This window comes from Salmo trutta, unplaced genomic scaffold (assembly GCF_901001165.1).
Source record: "Salmo trutta unplaced genomic scaffold, fSalTru1.1, whole genome shotgun sequence".
Taxonomy (NCBI): Eukaryota; Metazoa; Chordata; class Actinopteri; order Salmoniformes; family Salmonidae; genus Salmo; species Salmo trutta.
The window spans coordinates 282,386-304,966 of record NW_021822707.1 but is presented as its reverse complement, the minus strand read 5'-3'; the positions used below and the strand labels follow the sequence as shown (position 1 = coordinate 304,966).

At 46.9% G+C, this 22,581-nt stretch overlaps 1 protein-coding gene across 1 annotated transcript in view; it reads left to right on the top strand.

The window, feature by feature from the left end:
- xkr7b (XK, Kell blood group complex subunit-related family, member 7b) overlaps positions 1 to 22,581 on the top strand; it is a gene marked incomplete at its 5' end in the record, with an annotated part of 32,638 nt that extends 10,057 nt beyond the window's left edge. The window contains 3 exons of the mRNA XM_029744906.1: positions 3,445 to 3,638; positions 10,387 to 10,574; positions 21,160 to 22,581. Of these exons, the coding sequence (XP_029600766.1) occupies positions 3,445 to 3,638; positions 10,387 to 10,574; positions 21,160 to 21,936 (1,159 nt within the window). The remainder of the gene's footprint in view (positions 1 to 3,444; positions 3,639 to 10,386; positions 10,575 to 21,159) is intronic.

Here is a 22,581-nt window from a genome sequence, read left to right as displayed (position 1 = left end):
AAAGAAATCAGCCAAGACCTCCACAAGTCTGGTTCATCCTTGGGAACAATTTCCAAACGCCTGAAGGTACCACATTCATCTGTTCAAACAATAGTACGCAAGTATAAACACCATGGGACCACGCAGCCGTCATACCGCTCAGGAACGAGACACGTTCTGTCTCCTAGAGATGAGCATAATTTGGTGCGAAAAGAGCAAATCAATCCCAGAACAACAGCAAAGGACCTTGTCAAGATGCTGGAGGAAAAAGGTAAAAAAGTATCTATATCCACAGTAAAACGAGTCCAATATCGACATAACCCGAAAAGCCGCTCAGCAAGGAAAAAGCCACTGCTCCAAAACCGCCATAAGAAAGCCAGACTACGGTTTGCAACTGCACATGGAGACAAAGATCATACTTTTTGGAGAAATGTCCTCTGGTCTGATGAAACAAAAATAGAACTGTTTGGCCATAATGACCATCGTTATGTTTGGAGGAAAAGGGGGAGGCTTGCAAGCAGTAGAACACCATCCCAACCATGAAGCACGGGGGTGGCAGCTTTATGTTCTGGGGGTGATTTGCTGCAGGAGGGACTGGTGCACTTCACAAAATAGATGGCGTCATGAGGGAGGAAAATTATGTGGATATATTGAAGCAACATCTCAAGACATCAGTAAGGAAGTTAAAGCTTGGTCGCAAATGGGTCTTCCAAATGAACAATGACCTCAAGCATGCTTCCAAAGTTGTGGCAAAATGGCTTAAGGACAACAATTGTCAAGGTATTCGAGTGGCCATCACAAAGCACTGACATCAATCCTATAGAACATTTGTGGGCAGAACTGAAAAAGCGTGTACGAGCAAGGAGGCTTACGGACCTGACTCAGTTACACCAGCTCTGTCAGGAGGAATGAGCCAAAATTCACCCAACTGATTTTGGGAAGCTTATGGAAGGCTACCCGAAACATTTGACCCAAGTTAAACAATTTAAAGGCAATGCTACCAAATACTAATTGAGTGTATGTAAACTTCTGACCCACTGGGAATGTGATGAAAGAAATAAATCATTCTAACATTTCACATTCTTAAAATAAAGTGGTGAACCTAACTGACCAAAGACAGGGAAATTCTACTAGGATTAAATGTCAGGAATTGTGAAAAACTGAGTTTAAATGTATTTGGCTAAGGTGTATGTAAACTTCAGACTTCAAATGTTGATGTTACCATGTGAGTTTCCTGACTGTGGGCTGTTTCTGTGGGTTCCTCTGTAGACTGGAGTGTATTAGAGCTGGGACGATAAACTGACAATTATCGACACCGACCATAAAAATCACTTATCGCATGAATTTTGGTGATATCGTTCATGACAATACGTCACCTATACTAGAGAAATATTACATTTGAAATGAAGTAGGTTTGTTAACATGGGTGATTGTTAATGGGACAATTTATGGTGATATATATGTTTGTTCACATCGCCCAGCTCTGGTTCAGGTCTACGTTTCCTCCTTCTTACATTGTAGGATACTCTCATCCAGAGCCACTACAGTGGTGAGTCATTTATCAGACTCTCTGATCCAGAGCCACTTACAGCAGTGAATCATTTAGCAGACTCTCTTATCCAGAGACACTTACAGTAGTGAGTCATTTAGCAGACTCTCTGATCCAGAGTCACTACAGTAGTGAATCATTTAACAGACTCTCTGATCCAGAGTCACTACAGTAGTGAGTCATTTAGCAGACTCTCTGATCCAGAGCCACTACAGTAGTGAGTCATTTAGCAGACTCTCTGATCCAGAGCCACTTACAGCAGTGAGTCATTTAGCAGACTCTCTGATCCAGAGCCACTACAGCAGTGAGTCATTTAGCAGACTCTCTGATCCAGAGCCACTTACAGCAGTGAGTCATTTAGCAGACTCTTTTTTTAGAGCGACTTACAGCAGTGAGTCATTTAGCAGACTCTTTTTTTAGAGCCACTTACAGCAGTGAGTCATTTAGCAGACTCTTTTTTTAGAGACACTTACAGTAGTGAGTCATTTAGCAGACTCTCTGATCCAGAGTCACTACAGTAATGAGTCATTTAACAGACTCTCTGATCCAGAGCCACTACAGTAGTGAGTCATTTAGCAGACTCTTTTTTAGAGCGACTTACAGCAGTGAGTCATTTAGCAGACTCTCTGATCCAGAGTCACTACAATAGTGAGTCATTTAGCAGACTCTCTGATCCAGAGTCACTACAGTAATGAGTCATTTAGCAGACTCTCTGATCCAGAGCCACTTACAGCAGTGAGTCATTTAGCAGACTCTTTTTTAGAGCGACTTACAGTGCATTCATCTCCAGATAGCTAGTTGGGACAACCACATCTCTCAGTCATAGAAAGCACACTTCTCCTCAATAAAGTCAGCAAAGACAGAGCTAGAAAAGGGAAACGGTTCAGGAAACGGTTCTCCAAAGACAGAGCTACTAAGAAAAGACAAATCAAATGAAAGTTTCACAGTTTAGCAGCTGTTATAGAAGGTGCTTATCTTACTGGCTTCTAATAATGCATTACAATGTAATTCAAGTACACAAATAATATATTATTTACAAATAGTAATAATGGAGAAAAATCAAGAAAAGTCTGAACGAATCTAATTAACAACACATGTAGTGATCCAAATGCAGTGTGTGTGTGTGTGTGTGTGTGTGTGTGTGTGTGTGTGTGTGTGTGTGTGTGTGTGTGTGTGTGTGTGTGTGTGTGTGTGTGTGTGTGTGTGTGTGTGTGTGTGTGTGTGTGTGTGATTTGATTTGGATCTCTTTATGTCCCCATTTGGACTAATCTTCCAAGAGTCCTTAAACATTAAAATACAATTTATAATACAAACACATTTTCACATATAACACACTATTACAAACATACATAATATACTAACATAAGGTAATGACTTCAATAGGTAATGACTTCAATAGGTTTAACACCTCCTTCACTGACACCGTTTGCAGACTCAAAGAGCAGACCTCGTTGCTCATAATATGATCATCAATCCAATTGCTTGTTTGGAAGAATGTACATTGTTGCTCAGTAAATTAATTTTCTTTGTCAAAAATAAAATCTGCAAAATGATTGGCAATATCAGCTGGTTTTGTTATTGTTCTCCCGTCAACCTCCACACTAGATGGGCATGATGAGATAGATGTACCAAGTAAGCCTTTAGCTGTGTTCCATACCTTTTTACAATCATTTTTACAATCATTTTTACAATCAATAAAAGCAGAGAGAGAGAGAGAGAGAGAGAGAGAGAGAGAGAGAGAGAGTTTTCCTTGCCACTGTGTTTCCTCATTGGAGGTCCAGGATGGATTAGATTACTTCATGAAAAATGTTTTCTTGATTAATTCATGAATTGACCGATTGACTGATTGGTTAGTTATCTGATTCATTAATTGATTGATTGACATCCCACTTCTCCTCCCCTCCCCCCGTCTACAGGTATGTCCACGCCCTCTACCTGGGCGCCCAGAGCCGTTGGCACGGCAACCGCGGTCACTTCCACTGGAGGTTGATGTTTGAGTGTGCTGACATCACCATGCTGAGGCTGCTGGAGGCCTTCCTGAAGAACGCTCCTCAGCTGGTGCTACAACTCAGCATCATTATACATGCCAACCGGGTCCTGCCGCTGCAGGGTGAGTCACGTGTGTGTGTGTGTGTGTGTGTGTGTGTGTGTGTGTATGTGTGTGTGTGTGTGTGTGTGTGTGTGTGTGTGTAAAGAAGTAGAAGAAGGAAGGAGATATGTGGAGAGAGGGGATATTGCTGTTCCCACACTCTGAGACAGTGTTATTTATTAACGCTTGAGCACGCAGGAAATCAAATCAAAATCAAATCAAATTTTATTGGTCACGTACACATGGTTAGCAGATGTTAATGCGAGTGTAGCGAAATGCTGGTTCTTCTAGTTCCGACAGTGCAGTAAAATCTAACAAGTAATCTAACAATTCCCCAACAACTACCCAATACACACACATCTAAAGGGGTGAATGAGAATATGTACATGTAAGTATATGGATTAGCGATGGCCGAGCGGCATAGGCAAGGTGCAGTAGATGGTATAAAATACAGTATATACATGTGATATGAGTAATGTAAGATATGTAAACATTATTAAAGTGGCATTATTTAAAGTGGCATTGTTTAAGGTGACGAGTGACCTATTTGTTAAAGTGGCCTGTGATTGGGTCTTCATGTAGGCAGCAACCTCTCTGAATTAGTGATTTCTGTTAAGCAGTCTGAGACCTAGGAAGACCTAGGAATCAGTGAGTCTGAGACCTAGGAAGACCTAGGAATCAGTGAGTCTGAGACCTAGGAATCAGTGAGTCTGAGACCTAGGAATCAGTGAGTCTAAGACCTAGGAATCAGTGAGTCTGAGACCTAGGAATCAGTGAGTCTGAGACCTAGGAATCAGTGAGTCTGAGACCTAGGAAGACCTAGGAATCGGTGAGTCTGAGACCTAGGAAGACCTAGGAATCAGTGAGTCTGAGACCTAGGAATCAGTGAGTCTGAGACCTAGGAAGACCTAGGAATCAGTGAGTCTGCGACCTAGGAATCAGTGAGTCTGAGACCTAGGAAGACCTAGGAATCGGTGAGTCTGAGACCTAGGAATCAGTGAGTCTGAGACCTAGGAATCAGTGAGTCTGAGACCTAGGAATCAGTGAGTCTGAGACCTTGGAATCAGTGAGTCTGAGACCTAGGAATCAGTGAGTCTGAGACCTAGGAATCAGTGAGTCTGAGACCTAGGAATCAGTGAGTCTGAGACCTAGGAATCAGTGAGTCTGAGACCTAGGAATCAGTGAGTCTGAGACCTTGGAATCAGTGAGTCTGAGACCTAGGAATCAGTGAGTCTGAGACCTAGGAATCAGTGAGTCTGAGACCTAGGAATCAGTGAGTCTGAGACCTTGGAATCAGTGAGTCTGAGACCTAGGAATCAGTGAGTCTGAGACCTAGGAATCAGTGAGTCTGAGACCTAGGAATCAGTGAGTCTGAGACCTAGGAATCAGTGAGTCTGAGACCTAGGAATCAGTGAGTCTGAGACCTTGGAATCAGTGAGTCTGAGACTGAGACCTAGGAATCAGTGAGTCTGAGACCTAGGAATCAGTGAGTCTGAGACCTAGGAATCAGTGAGTCTGAGACCTAGGAATCAGTGAGTCTGAGACCTAGGAATCAGTGAGTCTGAGACCTAGGAATCAGTGAGTCTGAGACCTAGGAATCAGTGAGTCTGAGACCTAGGAATCAGTGAGTCTGAGACCTAGGAATCAGTGAGTCTGAGACCTAGGAATCAGTGAGTCTGAGACCTAGGAATCAGTGAGTCTGAGACCTAGGAATCAGTGAGTCTGAGACCTAGGAATCAGTGAGTCTGAGACCTAGGAATCAGTGAGTCTGAGACCTAGGAATCAGTGAGTCTGAGACCTAGGAATCAGTGAGTCTGAGACCTAGGAATCAGTGAGTCTGAGACCTAGGAATCAGTGAGTCTGAGACCTAGGAATCAGTGAGTCTGAGACCTAGGAATCAGTGAGTCTGAGACCTAGGAATCAGTGAGTCTGAGACCTAGGAATCAGTGAGTCTGAGACCTAGGAACTCAGTGAGTCTGAGACCTAGGAATCAGTGAGTCTGAGACCTAGGAATCAGTGAGTCTGAGACCTAGGAATCAGTGAGTCTGAGACCTAGGAATCAGTGAGTCTGAGACCTAGGAATCAGGGAGGTTTAGGATGAAAACTGCCATGATTCCTCTGATTCCTCTGACCGATCTCCCACTGCAGACAGACTACGACCTATAACCTACGACCTGTAACCTACGACCTGTAACAGGAAGTCATACTGAGAGCTAGGTTTCCTTCACAAATGAGCCCTGCACAATACAACAATACATTAATCAAAAACAAAATCAATCAATGAATAGGAAATACAATGAAAATGGAGAAATTCAAAAACATCAATCCTCAGGAAAGAGGTCCTCAAAACAATTGTAGAATTGTAGAGGTTTCTGAGGATTGTTCCACAAGTCAGGTGGGGAACCTAAATATGTGTGACAGTTAGCCATTCCTGTGGCCGGGTATGGTACTGGTACTGGTACTGGTACTGGTATGGTACTGGTACTGGTACTGGTACTGGTACTGGTATGGTACTGGTATGGTACTGGTACTGGTACTGGTATGGTACTGGTACTGGTACTGGTACTGGTACGGTACTGGTACTGGTATGGTACTGGTATGGTACTGGTACTGGTATGGTACTGGTATGGTACTGGCACTGGTACTGGTACTGGTACTGGTACTGGTATGGTACTGGTACTGGTACTGGTACTGGTACTGGTATGGTACTGGTATGGTACTGGTACTGGTACTGGTACTGGTACGGTACTGGTACTGGTATGGTACTGGTATGGTACTGGTACTGGTATGGTACTGGTATGGTACTGGCACTGGTACTGGTATGGTACTGGTACTGGTACTGGTACTGGTATGGTACTGGTATGGTATTGGTACTGGTATGGTACTGGTATGGTACTGGTACTGGTATGGTACTGGTACTGGTACTGTGAGACAGGCCTCTCAGAGGGACTCGGGGAGCCTTGAGAAACTGCGTCAGAAGCTTTTCAGAGATCAGAACTGACCCTCAACATCCCATTGACCTCAGAGATCAGAACTGACCCTTAACATCCCAAAAAAAGACTGAGACACATCCCAGCCAGTCAGCCAGTCAGCCAGTCAGCCAGTCAGCCAGTCAGCCACCCAGTCAGCCAGCCAGCCAGTCAGCTAGTCAGCCAGTCAGTCAGCCAGTCAGCTAGTCAGCCAGTCAGCCAGTCAGCCAGTCAGCCAGTCAGCCAGTCAGTCAGTCAGCCAGTCAGTCAGCCAGTCAGCCAGTCAGTCAGCCAGTCAGCCAGCTAGTCAGCCAGTCAGTCAGCTAGTCAGCCAGTCAGCCAGCTAGTCAGTCAGCCAGTCAGCCAGTCAGCCAGTCAGCCAGTCAGCCAGCTAGTCAGCCAGTCAGCTAGTCAGTCAGCCAGTCAGTCAGCCCGACCCCCTGTAGTTCTGATCTCAACCCCTCTATTCTAACCCCTTCAGTTCTGACCTCAACCCCCTGTAGCCAGCCAAAGTATGTACACACTGTACACACTGCCTTGCAAAAGTTTTTTTGTTTTTTAGTATTTCTTTCCTTTTTTCCTACTTTGTTGCATTATAACCTGTAATTTAAATTGGCTTTTATTTGGATTTCATGTAATGGACATACACAAAATAGTACAAATTGTTGAAGTGAAATGAAAAAAAATAACTTGTTTAAAAAAAGAAAAACGTAAAAGTGGTGCGTGCGTATATATTCACCTCCTTTGCTATGAAGTCCCTAAATAAGATCTGGTGCAACCAATTACCATCAGAAGTCACATAATTAGTTAAATAATGTCCACCTGTGTGCAATATAAGTGTCACATGATCTGTCACATGATCTCAGTCCTTTCACTTGTTCTGAAAGCCCCCAGAGTCTGCAACGCCACCAAGCAAGCGGCACCATGAAGACCACGGAGCTTTCCAAACAGGTCAGGGACAAAGTTGTGGAGAAGTACAGATCAGGGTTGGGTTATAAAAAAAAATCAGAAACTTTGAACATCCCACGGAGCACCGTTAAATCCATTATTAAAAAATGGAAAGAATATGGCACCACAACAAACCTGCCAAGAGACGGCCGCCCACCAAAACCCAAGGACCAGGCAAGGAGGGCATTAATCAGAGAGGCAACAAAGAGACCAAAGATAACCCTGAAGGAGCTGCAAAGCTCCACAGCGGATATTGGAGTATCTGTCCACAGGACCACTTTAAGCCGTACACTCCACAGAGCTAGGCTTTACGGAAGAGTGGCCAGAAACAAGCCATTGCTTAATGAAACAAATAAGCAAACATGTTTGGTGTTCGTTAAAAGACATGTGCGAGACTCCCCAAACATATGGAAGAAGGTACTCTGGTCAGATGAGACTAAAACTGAGCTTTTTGGCCATCAAGGAAAACACTATGTCTGGCGTAACACCTCACCTCTCATCACCCCGAGAACATCATCAACACAGTGAAGCACGGTGATGGCAGCACCATGCTGTGGGGATGGTTTTCATCGGCAGGGACTGGAAAACTGGTCCGAATTGAAGGAATAATGGATGGCGCTAAATACAGGGAAATTCTTGAGGGAAACCTGTTTCAGTCTTCCAGAGATTTGAGACTGGGACAGAGGTTCACTTTCCAGCAGGACAATGACCCTAAGCATACTGCTAAAGCAACACTCAAGTGGTTTAAGGGGAAACTTTTAAATGTCTTGAAATGGCCTAGTCAAAGCGCAGACCTCAATCCAATTGAGAATCTGTGGTATGACTTAAAGATTGCTGTACACCAGTGGAACCCATCCAATTTGAAGGATCTGGAGCAGTTTTGCCTTGAATAATGAGCAAAAGTCCCAGTGGCTAGATGTGCCAAGCTTATAGAGACATACCCCAAGAGACTTGCAGCTGTAATTGCTGCACAAGGTGGTTCTACAAAGTACTTTGGGGGGGGGGGGGTGAATAGTTATGCACGCTGAAGTTTTCTGTTTTTTTGGTCATGGCTCACATCAACACCACCATCCCAGACACCATGGACCCACTCCAATACACATACAGCCCCAACAGATCCACAGTTCTGCACTCCAAACTGCCCCTGGACAAAACACCTCCATCTGCAACTGGATCCTGGACTTCAGGATGGGCCTCTCCCAGGTGATGAGGGTAGGCAACAAGACATCTGCCTCGTTGACCCTCGGGGGCCCCTTAGGGGTGCGTGCTTAGTCCCCTCCTGTACTCCCGGTTCACCCACGACTGCATGGCCGCGCACGACTCCAACATCATCATTAAGTTTGCTGACGACACAACGGTGGTAGGCCTGATCGCCGATGACGATGAGACAGCCTAAAGGGACGAGGTCAGAGACCTGGCAGTGTGTTGCCAGGACAATAATTTATCCCTCAACGTCAGCAAGACAAAGAAGCTGATCTTGGACTACAGGATACATAGGGTTGAGCATGCCCCCCATCCACATCGATGGACCTAGTGGAGCAGAGCTTCAATTTCCTCAATGTCCACATCACTAAAGAATGATTATGGTCCACACAAACCAACACAGTCGTGAAGAGTCGTGAAGAGAGCACGACAAGGCCTCTTCCCCCTCAGGAGGCTGAAAAGATTTGTCATGGGCCTTCAGATCCTCAAAAAGTTCTACAGCTGCACCATTGAGAAAATCTTGACTGGCTGCATCACCAACTGTTGGCATCCAACCGCAAGGCGCTACAGAGGGTAGTACGTACGGCCCAGTACATCGACGCCAAACCCACCAATGAACCGGTTCCAAATCCAAGTGCCAATGCCGTTTAGCAAACTCCAAGCGTTTACATTTGTTGGATGACATAAAAATACTGCTCTTTGGCCATACACACACCAGTGGTAGGTTTGGTGTGAAAATGAGCAGAAAATAAACCCATTACGTCATGTAAAATATGCTGATGGATCTTTGATGTTATGTGGCTTTTTTTGCTTCCATAGATCCTGGACATTTTAGCCAAAAACCTGGTTGCCTCTGCCAGTTGGATGAAACTTGGCCGCAAGTGTATCTTCCAATAAGACAATAACCCCAAACACACAACAAACTCCACAAATAAATGTTTTTTTTTGCCACAAAATCAACATTTTGCAATAGCTATCTCAGTCTCCAGACTTGAACCCCATTGAAAACCTGTGGTTTGAATTGAAGAGGGCACTCCATGAGAACAGATGAACGATATCAAGCATCTCATCTCTGAATGGAGGAATGGTCAAAGATCCCTTCCAATGTGTTCTCCAACTCATAAAACATTTAGAAAAAAGCTCAGTGCCGTTATCGTGAGGTATTGAAAGGTATTGAAAACAGGCGCATCAATAATCTTTTTGAGAAAAAAAGTATTACTTAAACAAAATCTCTTTCTCTGAGCAATTTTAATAGTATAAAAACAATATAATGTACCAATTTTGTTTGTATACACTGCATCTCAGTGGCACAGTGATCTAAGGCACTGCATCTCAGTGCAAGTGCCGTCACTACAGTCCCTGGTTTGAATCCAGGCTGTATCACATCCGGCCGTGATTGGGAGTCCCATAGGGCGGCGCACAATTGTCCCAGCGTTTTCTGGGTTTGGCCGGGGTAAGCCGTCATTGTAAATAAGAATTTGTTCTTAACCTGACTTGCATGGTTAAATAAAGGTTTTTAAAAATAAACAATATTTTAATTATTTCTTATATTTTTGCTCTTTATCAAGGGTGTCAAGAATTTAGGACCCCACTGTATATTCATCCTCCTTTCCCATCCTGTCATCCCTCTTTCTCCCCCCTGTCCCCAGGTCTCTCTGCTTCAGCCTCATTGGTCTCTCTGGCCTGGATGATAGCATCCTACCAGAAGACTCTGAGGGACTCCAGAGATGACAAGCTGCCGATGTCCTACAAGGCTGTGATTGTCCAGATGCTGTGGCACTTCTTCACCATTGGGGCCAGGACCATCGCCTTTGCCCTGTTTGCCTCCGTGTTCCAGGTAAAGATGGGCACGCCAACATCACACACACACACACAGTGAGGAAGGCTCACATTGTACATCCAATTAAGGGCTTTTAGGTGCAGAAAATATACAATAACATTTAAAAAAAAATTAATATAGATACTCATGAGTTTAAACCCGAAGGTCAGAAAAAAACATATTTTTGTAAAGAAAAAAAAAATGTTGCACAATATATTGTGGGAGCATTCATCTGTGCAGACATCTAACTTTAGTTGTATTTATTATGGATCCCCATTAGTTCCTGCCAAGGCAGCAGCTACTCTTCCTGTGGTTTATTATGGATCCCCATTAGTTCCTGCCAAGGCAGCAGCTATTCTTCCTGGGGTTTATTATGGATCCCCATTAGTTCCTGCCAAGGCAGCAGCTACTCTTCCTGGGGTTTATTATGGATCCCCATTTAGTTCCTGCCAAGGCATCAGCTACTCTTCCTGGGTTTTATTATGGATCCCCATTAGTTCCTGCCAAGGCAGCAGCTATTCTTCCTAGGGTCCAGCAAAATTAAGGCAGTTTTACATTTGAAAAACATTACAATACATTCACAACAGATTTCACGACACACTGTGTGCCCTCAGGCCCCTACTCTACCACCACATATCTGCAACATAAAATCCATGTGTACGTGTGTGTGTTATCGTGTGTGTGTGTGCATGTGTCTGTGCCTATGTTTGTGTTGCTTCACAGTCCCCGCTGTTCCAAAAGGTGTATTTTTATCATTTTTTAAATCTAATTTTACTGCTGACTTACTTGATGTAGAATAGAGTTCTATGTAGTCATGGCTCTATGTAGTACTGTGCGCCTCCCATAGTCTGTTCTGGACTTGGGGACTGAAGAGAACTCTGGTGGCTTTTTATTCTTTTTTAAAGAGAGAGAGACAGAGAGAGAGAGACAGAGAGACAGGGAGACAGAGAGAAAGAGAGACAGAGAGACAGGGAGACAGAGAGGGAAAGAGAGAAAGAGAGTCAGAGAGACAGAGAGAGCGAGAGAGACAGAGAGACAGAGAGACAGAGAGACAGAGAGAAAGAGAGACAGAGAGACAGAGAGACAGAGAGAGCGAGAGAGACAGAGAGACAGAGAGACAGAGAGACAGAGAGACAGAGAGCGAGAGAGACAGAGAGAAAGAGAGAAAGAGAGTCAGAGACAGAGAGAGCGAGAGAGACAGAGAGACAGAGAGACAGAGAGACAGAGAGAAAGAGAGACAGAGAGACAGAGAGACAGAGAGAGACAGAGAGACAGAGAGACAGAGAGACAGAGAGACAGAGAGAAAGAGAGACAGAGAGACAGAGAGACAGAGAGACAGAGAGACAGAGAGAAAGAGAGAGACAGAGAGACAGAGAGACAGAGAGACAGAGAGAGCGAGAGATACAGAGAGACAGAGAGACAGAGAGACAGAGAGAAAGAGAGACAGAGAGACAGAGAGACAGAGAGACAGAGAGACAGAGAGAAAGAAAGAGAAAGGGTTAGGGTTAGTCATGAAGATACTGTAACAGAGAGTAACAGAGAGACACTCATTAGAAAAAGCCTAACCCACTGTAGCTCTACCACACAGCTCAGTCTGTTACCCATGTGAAGAGACCTCTGGTGGCATGTCTTGTGGGGTATGCATGGGCTGAGCTGTGTGCCAGTAGTTTAAACAGACAGCTCGGTGCATTCAACAGGTCAATAAATCTCACAAATACAAGTAGTGTGGAAGTCAATCACTCCTCCACTTTGAACCAGGAGAGATTGACATGCATATTATTAATGTTAGCTCTCTGTGTACATCCAAGGGCCAGCCGTGCTGCCCTGTTCTGAGACAATTGCAATTTTCCCTCTTTGTGGCACCTGACGACATGACTGAACAGTAGTCCAGGTGCGACAAAACTAGGGCCTGTAGGACCTGCCTTGGTGATAGTGCTGTTAAGAAGGTAGAAACTAGGGCCTGTAGGACCTGCCTTGTTGATAGTGCTGTTAAGAAGGTAGAAACTAGGGCCTGTAGGTCCTGCCATGTTGATAGTGCTGTTAAGAAGGTAGAAACTAGGGCCTGTAGGACCTGCCTTGTTGATATTGTTGTTAAGAAGGTAGAAACTAGGGCCTGTAGGACCTGCCTTGTTGATAGTGCTGTTAAGAAGGTAGAAACTAGGGCCTGTAGGACCTGCCTTGTTGATAGTGTTGTTTAGAAGGTAGAAACTAGGGCCTGTAGGACCTGCCTTGTTGATAGTGCTGTTAAGAAGGTAGAAACTAGGGCCTGTAGGACCTGCCTTGTTGATAGTGCTGTTAAGAAGGTAGAAACTAGGGCCTGTAGGACCTGCCTTGTTGATAGTGCTGTTAAGAAGGTAGAGCAGCGCTTTATTATGGACAGACTTCTCTCCATCTTAGCTACTATTGAATCAATATATTTTGACCATGACAGTTAACAAGCCAGGGTCACTCCAAGCAGTTTAGTCTCCTCAACTTGATCAATTTCTACATTATTCATTACAAGATTTAGTTGAGGGTTTAGTGAATGATTTGTCCCAAATTCAATACTTTTAGTTTTTTAAATATTTAGGACTAACTTATTCCTTGCCACCCATTCTGAAACTAACTGCAGCTCTTTGTTGAGTGTTGCTGTCATTTCAGTCACTGTGGTAGCTGACATGTATAGTGTTGAGTCATCCGCATACATAGACACACTGGCTTTACTCAAAGCCAGTGGCATGTAGTTAGTAAAGATTGAAAAAAGTAATGGGCCTAGACAGCTGCCCTGGGGAATTCCTGATTCTACCTGGATTATGTTGGAGAGGCTTCCATTAAAGAACACCCTCTGTGTTCTGTTAGACAGGTAACTCTTTATCCACAATATAGCAGGGGGTGTAAAGCCATAAAACCTATGTTTTTCCAGCAACAGACTATGATCAATAATGTCAAAAGCTGCACTGAAGTCTAACAAAACAGCCCCCACAATCTTTTTATCATAACTTTCTCTCAGTCAATCATCAGTCATTTCTGTAAGTGATGTGCTTGTTGAATGTCCTTCTCTATAAGCGTGCTGAAAGTTTGTTGTCAATTTGTTTACTGTAAAATAGCATTGTATCTGGTCAAACACCATTTTTTCCCAAAAGTTTACTAAGGGTTAGTAACAGGCTGATTTGTCAACTATTTGAGCCAGTAAAGGGGGCTTTACTATTCTTAGGTAGGGGAATAACTTTAGCTTCCCTCCAGGCCTGAGGGCACACACTTTCTAGTAAATTGAAGATATCACTAATAGGAGTGGCAATATCGTCCGCTATTATCCTCAGTAATTTTCCATCTAGATGTTCAGACCCCAGTGGCTTGTCATTGTTGATCGACAATAATACTTTTTTCACCTCTTCTACACTCACTACACAGAATTGAAAACTATAGCGCTTTTCTTTCATAATTTGGTCAGATATACTTGGATGTGTAGTGTCAGCGTTTGTTGCTGGCATGTCATGCCTAAGTTTGCTAATCTTGCCAATGGAAAAAATCATTAAAGTTGTTGCCAATATCAGTGGGTTTTGTGATGAATGAGCCATCTGATTCAATGAATAATGGAGATGAGTTTGCCTTTTTTTCACCCCAACATTTCATTCAAGGTGCTCCAAAGCTTTTTACTATCATTCTTTATGTCATTTATCTTTATTTTATAGTGTAGTTTATTCTTCTTTTTATTCAGTTTAGTCACATGATTTCTCAATTTGCAGTACTTTTGCCATATTTTTGTACAGCCAGACCTATTTGCCATCTCTTTTGCCTCATCCCGCTCAAACATATAGCTTTTCAATTCGTCATCAATCCACGGGGATGTAACAGTTTTTACATTTTCTTAATGGGTGCATGCTTATTAGTAACTGGGATAACCAATTTCATAAATGTGTCAAGTGCAGCGTCTACTTGAACGTCATTAGCATTAGTAAAGATGTGATCAATACATGTTGATGATTTCATTCCTGTGCTGTTTGTAAATACCCTGGTAGGTTGACTGATAACCTGAACCAGGTTGCAGGCACTGGTTAGAGTTTGATTCTATTTCCTGAGTGGGCAGCCTGATGAAAGCCAGTCAATATTTAAATCCCCCAAGAAATATACCTCTCTATTGACATCACATACATTATCAAGCATTTCACACATATTATCCAGATACTGACTGTTAGCACTTGGTGTTCTATAGCAGCTTCCCACCAGAATGGGCTTTAGGTGAGGCAGATGAACCTGTCGCCATATAACTTCAACAGTATTTAACATGAGATCCTCTCTAATCTTTACAGGAATGTGGTTCTGAATATAGACAGCAACACCACTCCCATTGGCATTTCTGTCTTTTCTGTAAATGTTATAACCATGTATTGCTACCACTGTATCGTCAAAGGTATTATCTAAGTGAGTTTCAGAGATAGTCAGAATATGAATGTCATCTGTTACTAGCAAATGATTCATTTCATAAACCTTGTTTCTTAAGCTACATATATTATTTTTCTTGCTTTACGGGGAAGCTAAGCAGAGGTAGACATGATCAGGTTATTTTTATTAGTGCAAGGTGAGCTGCACACAGTAGACTTCCTACTAGGGCACACCGCCTCAGTGTTAACAGTATAAATCTGGTTCATAGTCACATGATTACTGCATGCAATAGCTGTAGGATCAACAGAGGCATTCAGGGCAGTTAGAGGGACATAAATTAGGTTATTTACATTGTGCCTTCCAATGCCCCTGAGATAATGAACAGTTGCTGAAGCATTAGGTAGGGATTAACTGAGCTGGGCTTGGTTCATTGATAAGTCATTGTCTCAACGCAGCCTTAGGTGGATCCCACCCTCCTTATAATACGAGCTTTGTTAACAAAAGGTTTGAAAATTGTCAATACATTTTACACCCACAGAGCTGCAATAGTTTCACAGCCAGTTATGGAGGGCTACACGTCTGCTGATCCGTTCAATGCCACGATTTAGGGAGGGCAGAGGGCCTGAGGGGCAGACGGCAGAGGGCCAGAGGGCCTGAGGGACAGACGGCAGAGGGCCAGAGGGCCTGAGGGGCAGACGGAAGAGGGCCAGAGGGCCTGAGGGGCAGACGGCAGAGGGCCAAAGGGCCTGAGGGGCAGACGGCAGAGGGCCAGAGGGCCTGAGGGGCAGACGGCAGAGGGCCTGAGGGGCAGACGGCAGAGACAGATATTATGGGGTGTTTGTATTATTATTATTATTATATATTTTACATTTTCTTCTTCTCATTATTGTTTCTTAGGGGTGGATCAGCTTCGGTGTTGTGGACAGATTGTCGCTTTCCACAGTGTAATTGTCTGCATCATGGGGTGTTGGTGTCAAGTAGAGTCCCAATCAGTTCTTTAAAATCCATCTTCTGCTGTTCTGAGCTGCCACACAGTATCAGTCCCCGATGAGTGACTCAGCCTCGGGAAACAACCTGGTGATATTCTGAACTTTTAAAAGTTTACATACACCTTAGCCAAATACATTTAAACTCAGTTTTTCACAATTCCTGACATTTAATCCCAGTAAAAATGTCCTGTCTTAAATCAGTTAGGATCACCACTTTATTTTAAGAATGTGAAATGTCAGAATAATAGTAGAGAGAATGATTTATTTCAGCTTTTATTTCTTTCATCACATTCCCAGTGGGTCAGAAGTTTACATACACTCAATTAGTATTTGGTAGCATTGCCTTTAAATTGTTTAACTTCGGTCAAATGTTTCGGGTAGCCTTCCACAAGCTTCCCACAATAAGTTGGGTGAATTTTGGCCCATTCCTCTTGACAGAGCTGGTGCAACTGAGTCAGGTTTGTAGACCTCCTTGCTTGCACACACTTTTTCAGTTCTGCCGACAAATTTGCTATAGGATTGAGGTCAGGGCTTTGTGATGGCCACTCCAATACCTTGACTTTGCTTTCCTTAAGCCATTTTGCCACAACTTTGGAAGTATGCTTGGGGTCATTGTCCATTTGGAAGACCCATTTGCGACCAAGCTTTAACTTCCTTACTGATGTCTTGAGATGTTGCTTCAATATATCCACATAATTTTCCTCCATCATGATGTCATCTATTTTGTTGAGTGCACCAGTCCCTCCTGCAGCAAATCACCCCCAAAACATGATGCTGCCACCACCGTGCTTCACGGTTGGGATGGTGTGGCTCAGTTGGTAGAGCATGGTGTTTGCAATGCCAGGGTTGTGGGTTTGATTCCCACGGGTGGCCAGTACAGGAAGAAAAAAAAATGTATGAAATGTATGTATGCATTCACTACTGTAAGCCGCTCTGGATAAGAGCATCTGCTAAATGACTAAAATGTAAAAAAATGTGTTCTACGGCTTGCAAGCCTCCCCCTTTTTCCTCCAAAGATAATGATGGTCATTATTTTCAAAAAGTTCTATTTTTGTTTCATCAGACTAGAGGACATTTCTCCAAAAAGTACAATCTTTATCCCCATGTGCAGTTGCAAACTGTAATCTGTCTTTTTTTATGGCTGTTTTGGAGCAGTGGCTTCTTCCTTGTTGAGCGGCCATTCAGGTTATGTCGATATAGGACTTGTTTTACTGTGGATGTAGATACTTTTGTACCTGTTTCCTCCAGCATCTTCACAGGGTCCTTTGCTGTTGTTCTGGGATTCATTTGCACTTTTCGCAACAAAGTACGTTCATCTCTAGGAGACATAACGCGTCTCTTTCCTGAGCGGTATGACGGCTGCGTGGTCCCATGGTGTTTATACTTGTGTACTAATGTTTGTACAGATGAACGTGGTACCTTCAGGCGATTGGAAATTGCTCCCAAGGATGAACCAGACTGAAGGTAGGCCTTTAAATTCATCCACAGGTACAACTCCAATTGACTCAAATGATGTCAATCAGCCTATCAGAAGCTTCTAAAGCCATGACATTATTTTCTGGAATTTTCCAAGCTGTTTAAAGGCACAGTCAACTTAGTGTATGTTAACCTCTGACCCACTGGAATTGTGTTCCAGTGAATTATAAGTGAAAATATATTCTGTCTGTAAACAATTGTTGGAAAAATTACTTGTGTCATGCACAAAGTAGATGTCCTAACCGACTTGCTAAAACTATAGTTTGTTAACAAGAAATTTGTGGAGTGGTTGAAAAACGAGTTTTAATGACTCCAACCTAAGTGTATGTAAATTTCCAACTTCAACTATACATACATATATATCATATATATATATATGTATATATATATCACCAATGAACTCCCTATCACAATCACCTGAATGATCCGGCTTCTGAGAGGCCAGAGCAACAGAACTCACCTGAGAAGAAGGTTGCTGAGACGCCGGCTGTGGGCAGGACACATGTCCCCCGTGTCTGGTGTAGCCTCTCAGAGCTGTGTGGGGCGTGTCCCCCGTGTCTGGTGTAGCCTCTCAGAGCTGTGTGGGGCGTGTCCCCCGTGTCTGGTGTAGCCTCTCAGAGCTGTGTGGGGCGTGTCTGGTGTAGCCTCTCAGAGCTGTGTGGGGCGTGTCCCCCGTGTCTGGTGTAGCCTCTCAGAACTGTGTGGGGCGTGTCCCCCCGTGTCTGGTGTAGCCTCTCAGAGCTGTGTGGGGCGTGTCCCCCGTGTCTGGTGTAGCCTCTCAGAGCTGTGTGGGGCGTGTCCCCCGTGTCTGGTGTAGCCTCTCAGAGCTGTGTGGGGCGTGTCCCCAGTGTCTGGTGTAGCCCCCAGAGCTGTGTGGGGCGTGTCCCCCCGTGTCTGGTGTAGCCTCTCAGAGCTGTGTGGGGCGTGTCCCCCCGTGTCTGCTGTAGCCTCTCAGAGCTGTGTGGGGCGTGTCCCCCCGTGTCTGGTGTAGCCTCTCAGAGCTGTGTGGGGCGTGTCCCCCCGTGTCTGGTGTAGCCTCTCAGAGCTGTGTGGGGCGTGTCCCCCGTGTCTGGTGTAGCCTCTCAGAGCTGTGTGGGGCGTGTCCCCCCGTGTCTGGTGTAGCCTCTCAGAGCTGTGTGGGGCGTGTCCCCCCGTGTCTGGTGTAGCCTCTCAGAGCTGTGTGGGGCGTGTCCCCCCGTGTCTGGTGTAGCCTCTCAGAGCTGTGTGGGGCGTGTCCCCCGTGTCTGGTGTAGCCTCTCAGAGCTGTGTGGGGCGTGTCCCCAGTGTCTGGTGTAGCCTCTCAGAGCTGTGTGGGGCGTGTCCCCCGTGTCTGGTGTAGCCTCTCAGAGCTGTGTGGGGCGTGTCCCCCGTGTCTGGTGTAGCCTCTCAGAGCTGTGTGGGGCGTGTCCCCCGTGTCTGATGTAGCCTCTCAGAGCTGTGTGGGGTGTGTCCCCAGTGTCTGGTGTAGCCCCCCAGAGCTGTGTGGGGCGTGTCCCCCCGTGTCTGGTGTAGCCTCTCAGAGCTGTGTGGGGCGTGTCTGCTGTAGCCTCTCAGAGCTGTGTGGGGCGTGTCCCCCCGTGTCTGGTGTAGCCTCTCAGAGCTGTGTGGGGCGTGTCCCCCCGTGTCTGGTGTAGCCTCTCAGAGCTGTGTGGGGCGTGTCCCCCCGTGTCTGGTGTAGCCTCTCAGAGCTGTGTGGGGCGTGTCCCCCCGTGTCTGGTGTAGCCTCTCAGAGCTGTGTGGGGCGTGTCCCCCCGTGTCTGGTGTAGCCTCTCAGAGCTGTGTGGGGCGTGTCCCCAGTGTCTGGTGTAGCCTCTCAGAGCTGTGTGGGGCGTGTCCCTAGTGTCTGGTGTAGCCTCTCAGAGCTGTGTGGGGCGTGTCCCCCGTGTCTGGTGTAGCCTCCCAGAGCTGTGTGGGGCGTGTCCCCCGTGTCTGGTGTAGCCTCTCAGAGCTGTGTGGGGCGTGTCCCCCGTGTCTGGTGTAGCCTCTCAGAGCTGTGTGGGGCGTGTCCCCCCGTGTCTGGTGTAGCCTCCCAGAGCTGTGTGGGGCATGTCCCCAGTGTCTGGTGTAGCCTCTCGGAGCTGTGTGGGGCGTGTCCCCAGTGTCTGGTGTAGCCTCTCAGAGCTGTGTGGGGCGTGTCCCTCGTGTCTGGTGTAGCCTCACAGAGCTGTGTGGGGCGTGTCCCCCGTGTCTGGTGTAGCCTCTCAGAGCTGTGTGGGGCGTGTCCCCCGTGTCTGATGTAGCCTCTCAGAGCTGTGTGGGGTGTGTCCCCAGTGTCTGGTGTAGCCCCCCAGAGCTGTGTGGGGCGTGTCCCCCCGTGTCTGGTGTAGCCTCTCAGAGCTGTGTGGGGCGTGTCTGCTGTAGCCTCTCAGAGCTGTGTGGGGCGTGTCCCCCCGTGTCTGGTGTAGCCTCTCAGAGCTGTGTGGGGCGTGTCCCCCCGTGTCTGGTGTAGCCTCTCAGAGCTGTGTGGGGCGTGTCCCCCCGTGTCTGGTGTAGCCTCTCAGAGCTGTGTGGGGCGTGTCCCCCCGTGTCTGGTGTAGCCTCTCAGAGCTGTGTGGGGCGTGTCCCCCCGTGTCTGGTGTAGCCTCTCAGAGCTGTGTGGGGCGTGTCCCCAGTGTCTGGTGTAGCCTCTCAGAGCTGTGTGGGGCGTGTCCCTAGTGTCTGGTGTAGCCTCTCAGAGCTGTGTGGGGCGTGTCCCCCGTGTCTGGTGTAGCCTCCCAGAGCTGTGTGGGGCGTGTCCCCCGTGTCTGGTGTAGCCTCTCAGAGCTGTGTGGGGCGTGTCCCCCGTGTCTGGTGTAGCCTCTCAGAGCTGTGTGGGGCGTGTCCCCCCGTGTCTGGTGTAGCCTCCCAGAGCTGTGTGGGGCATGTCCCCAGTGTCTGGTGTAGCCTCTCGGAGCTGTGTGGGGCGTGTCCCCAGTGTCTGGTGTAGCCTCTCAGAGCTGTGTGGGGCATGTCCCCCCGTGTCTGGTGTAGCCTCTCAGAGCTGTGTGGGGCGTGTCCCCCGTGTCTGGTGTAGCCTCTCAGAGCTGTGTGGGGCGTGTCCCCCGTATCTGGTGTAGCCTCTCAGAGCTGTGTGGGGCGTGTCCCCCCGTGTCTGGTGTAGCCTCTCAGAGCTGTGTGGGGTGTGTCCCCAGTCTCTGGTGTAGCCTCTCGGAGCTGTGTGGGGCGTGTCCCCCGTGTCTGGTGTAGCCTCTCAGAGCTGTGTGGGGCGTGTCCCCCGTATCTGGTGTAGCCTCCCAGAGCTGTGTGGGGCGTGTCCCCCCGTGTCTGGTGTAGCCTCTCAGAGCTGTGTGGGGTGTGTCCCCAGTCTCTGGTGTAGCCTCTCAGAGCTGTGTGGGGCGTGTCCCCCCGTGTCTGGTGTAGCCTCTCAGAGCTGTGTGGGGCGTGTCCCCCGTGTCTGGTGTAGCCTCTCAGAGCTGTGTGGGGCGTGTCCCCCGTGTCTGGTGTAGCCTCTCAGAGCTGTGTGGGGCGTGTCCCCAGTGTCAATTACAACATGTACTGGCCAACATTTAGAGTCACATTCATACAATGGAAAGAAAACGTTCCTTTAGTAGTTGTATAGAGAACGTTGTATGAGTTGAGCTTTTCTTAGCCTGGCTCGGTTGTTGATGTCCAGGTACTAAACCGTCCCGGGTGAAAAAGTTGTGCATCTGCAGATTAGGTGTGTAGGCTGGGTAACAGACTGAATGTACCGAGCTGTCTGTTTAATAAACTACTGGCAGTATCTTCATCATGACTAACCCTTTCTCTGTCTTTCTGCCTCCCTCTCTATCTCCCAGCTCTACTTCGGTATCTTCATCGTCAGCCACTGGTGCATCATGACATTCTGGATCATCCAGGGGGAGACAGACTTCTGCGTGTCCAAGTGGGAGGAGATCATCTATAACATGGTAGTGGGTATCATCTATATCTTCTGTTGGTTCAACGTCAAGGAAGGCCGCGCCCGTTTCAGGATGTGTCTCTATTACTCAGTGACTTTGGTAGAGAACGTGTCTCTCACCGCGGCGTGGTACCTTTACCGTGGGCCGAACACTTCGGATTTTTACGCCGTCATCGTGGTGTGTGTTGTGGTTTGTTGCTACGCTCTGGGGACTTTCTTCATGTTGGTGTATTATTGTCTCCTGCACCCTGACGGGCCGGTGTTCAGAGCTCAGTGGAGGGGGTGTGTGGAGGAGGGGGGTGTGATGGTGGAGTCCTGTGTGACACCAGCCGAGGCGTCCCCCCTCCCACCTCCGGACGTGGTCACCAGCCCCCCTAGGACCCTAAGTAGGACTGCAGGTGCGGACCGGGGCGAGGTGGTACCAGGAGATCTAGTTGTGTTTCAGGTTAGATCCACCTCACCGGCCATGGCCCTCCGGACCCTCAGGACAGAGCAGCCAGTGATCAGGATAGACCTGCCCAGAAAGAGGTACCCTGCCTGGGACGCTCACTTCATCGACAGGCGGCTGCGGAAGACCATCCTGGTCCTGGAGAACACGTCTCCGGTAACGCCCAGGATCCAGTACCGCAGCCTGAGGAACCCCAAGGAGGTTATGGAGTATGAGACTACCGTGTAATGTATTGTAACGTAATGTAATGTAACTGCGCTACCTCCACCACACCAGCAGGGGGCTCCACCAACCAGGTGCAGGGAGAGAACCATATTCCTCAACTCTTATCCTCTTGTGTAAGTAAATGAAAGGGTGCTTGGAGCCAACAGTCCACCCGACAGACCCTGCTCCCTCTGTGGGAAGTGGGAGACCAGGGACTGAGGAGAGCGGAGGAGGCCAGATGCGGTACTACTGTCTGGAGGACTTTGTCCTGGTGTAAGACAGCTGTCAGGAGTTACAGGTCAGGTGTACCCTGGGCATCAGACGCGTCAGTAAGCGTACCTGTGTATGACCAGTCGCCGGGTAACACTTCCTGTGTGTATTGCAGGAGCCAATCCGAGGTCAGAGGTGACAGGTCAAAGGTCATCTAACAAAGAATTGACCTCACCGGGCACTACAGGAGACACAGAACTTCCAGTCTTCAAAATGCTGACTCATCCTTGTGTATTGAAACAGACCCAGAATCTGTTTCAGAGGGGCTTCGCTGGGACATGGGTCTCCCAGCACTGAGGGAAACCGTTAACATCACCATATCAATGATAACGGACTGTAGTGATGAGGATGAAGATGAGGAGGATGATGATGGTGATGAAGATGATGATGGTGGTAATG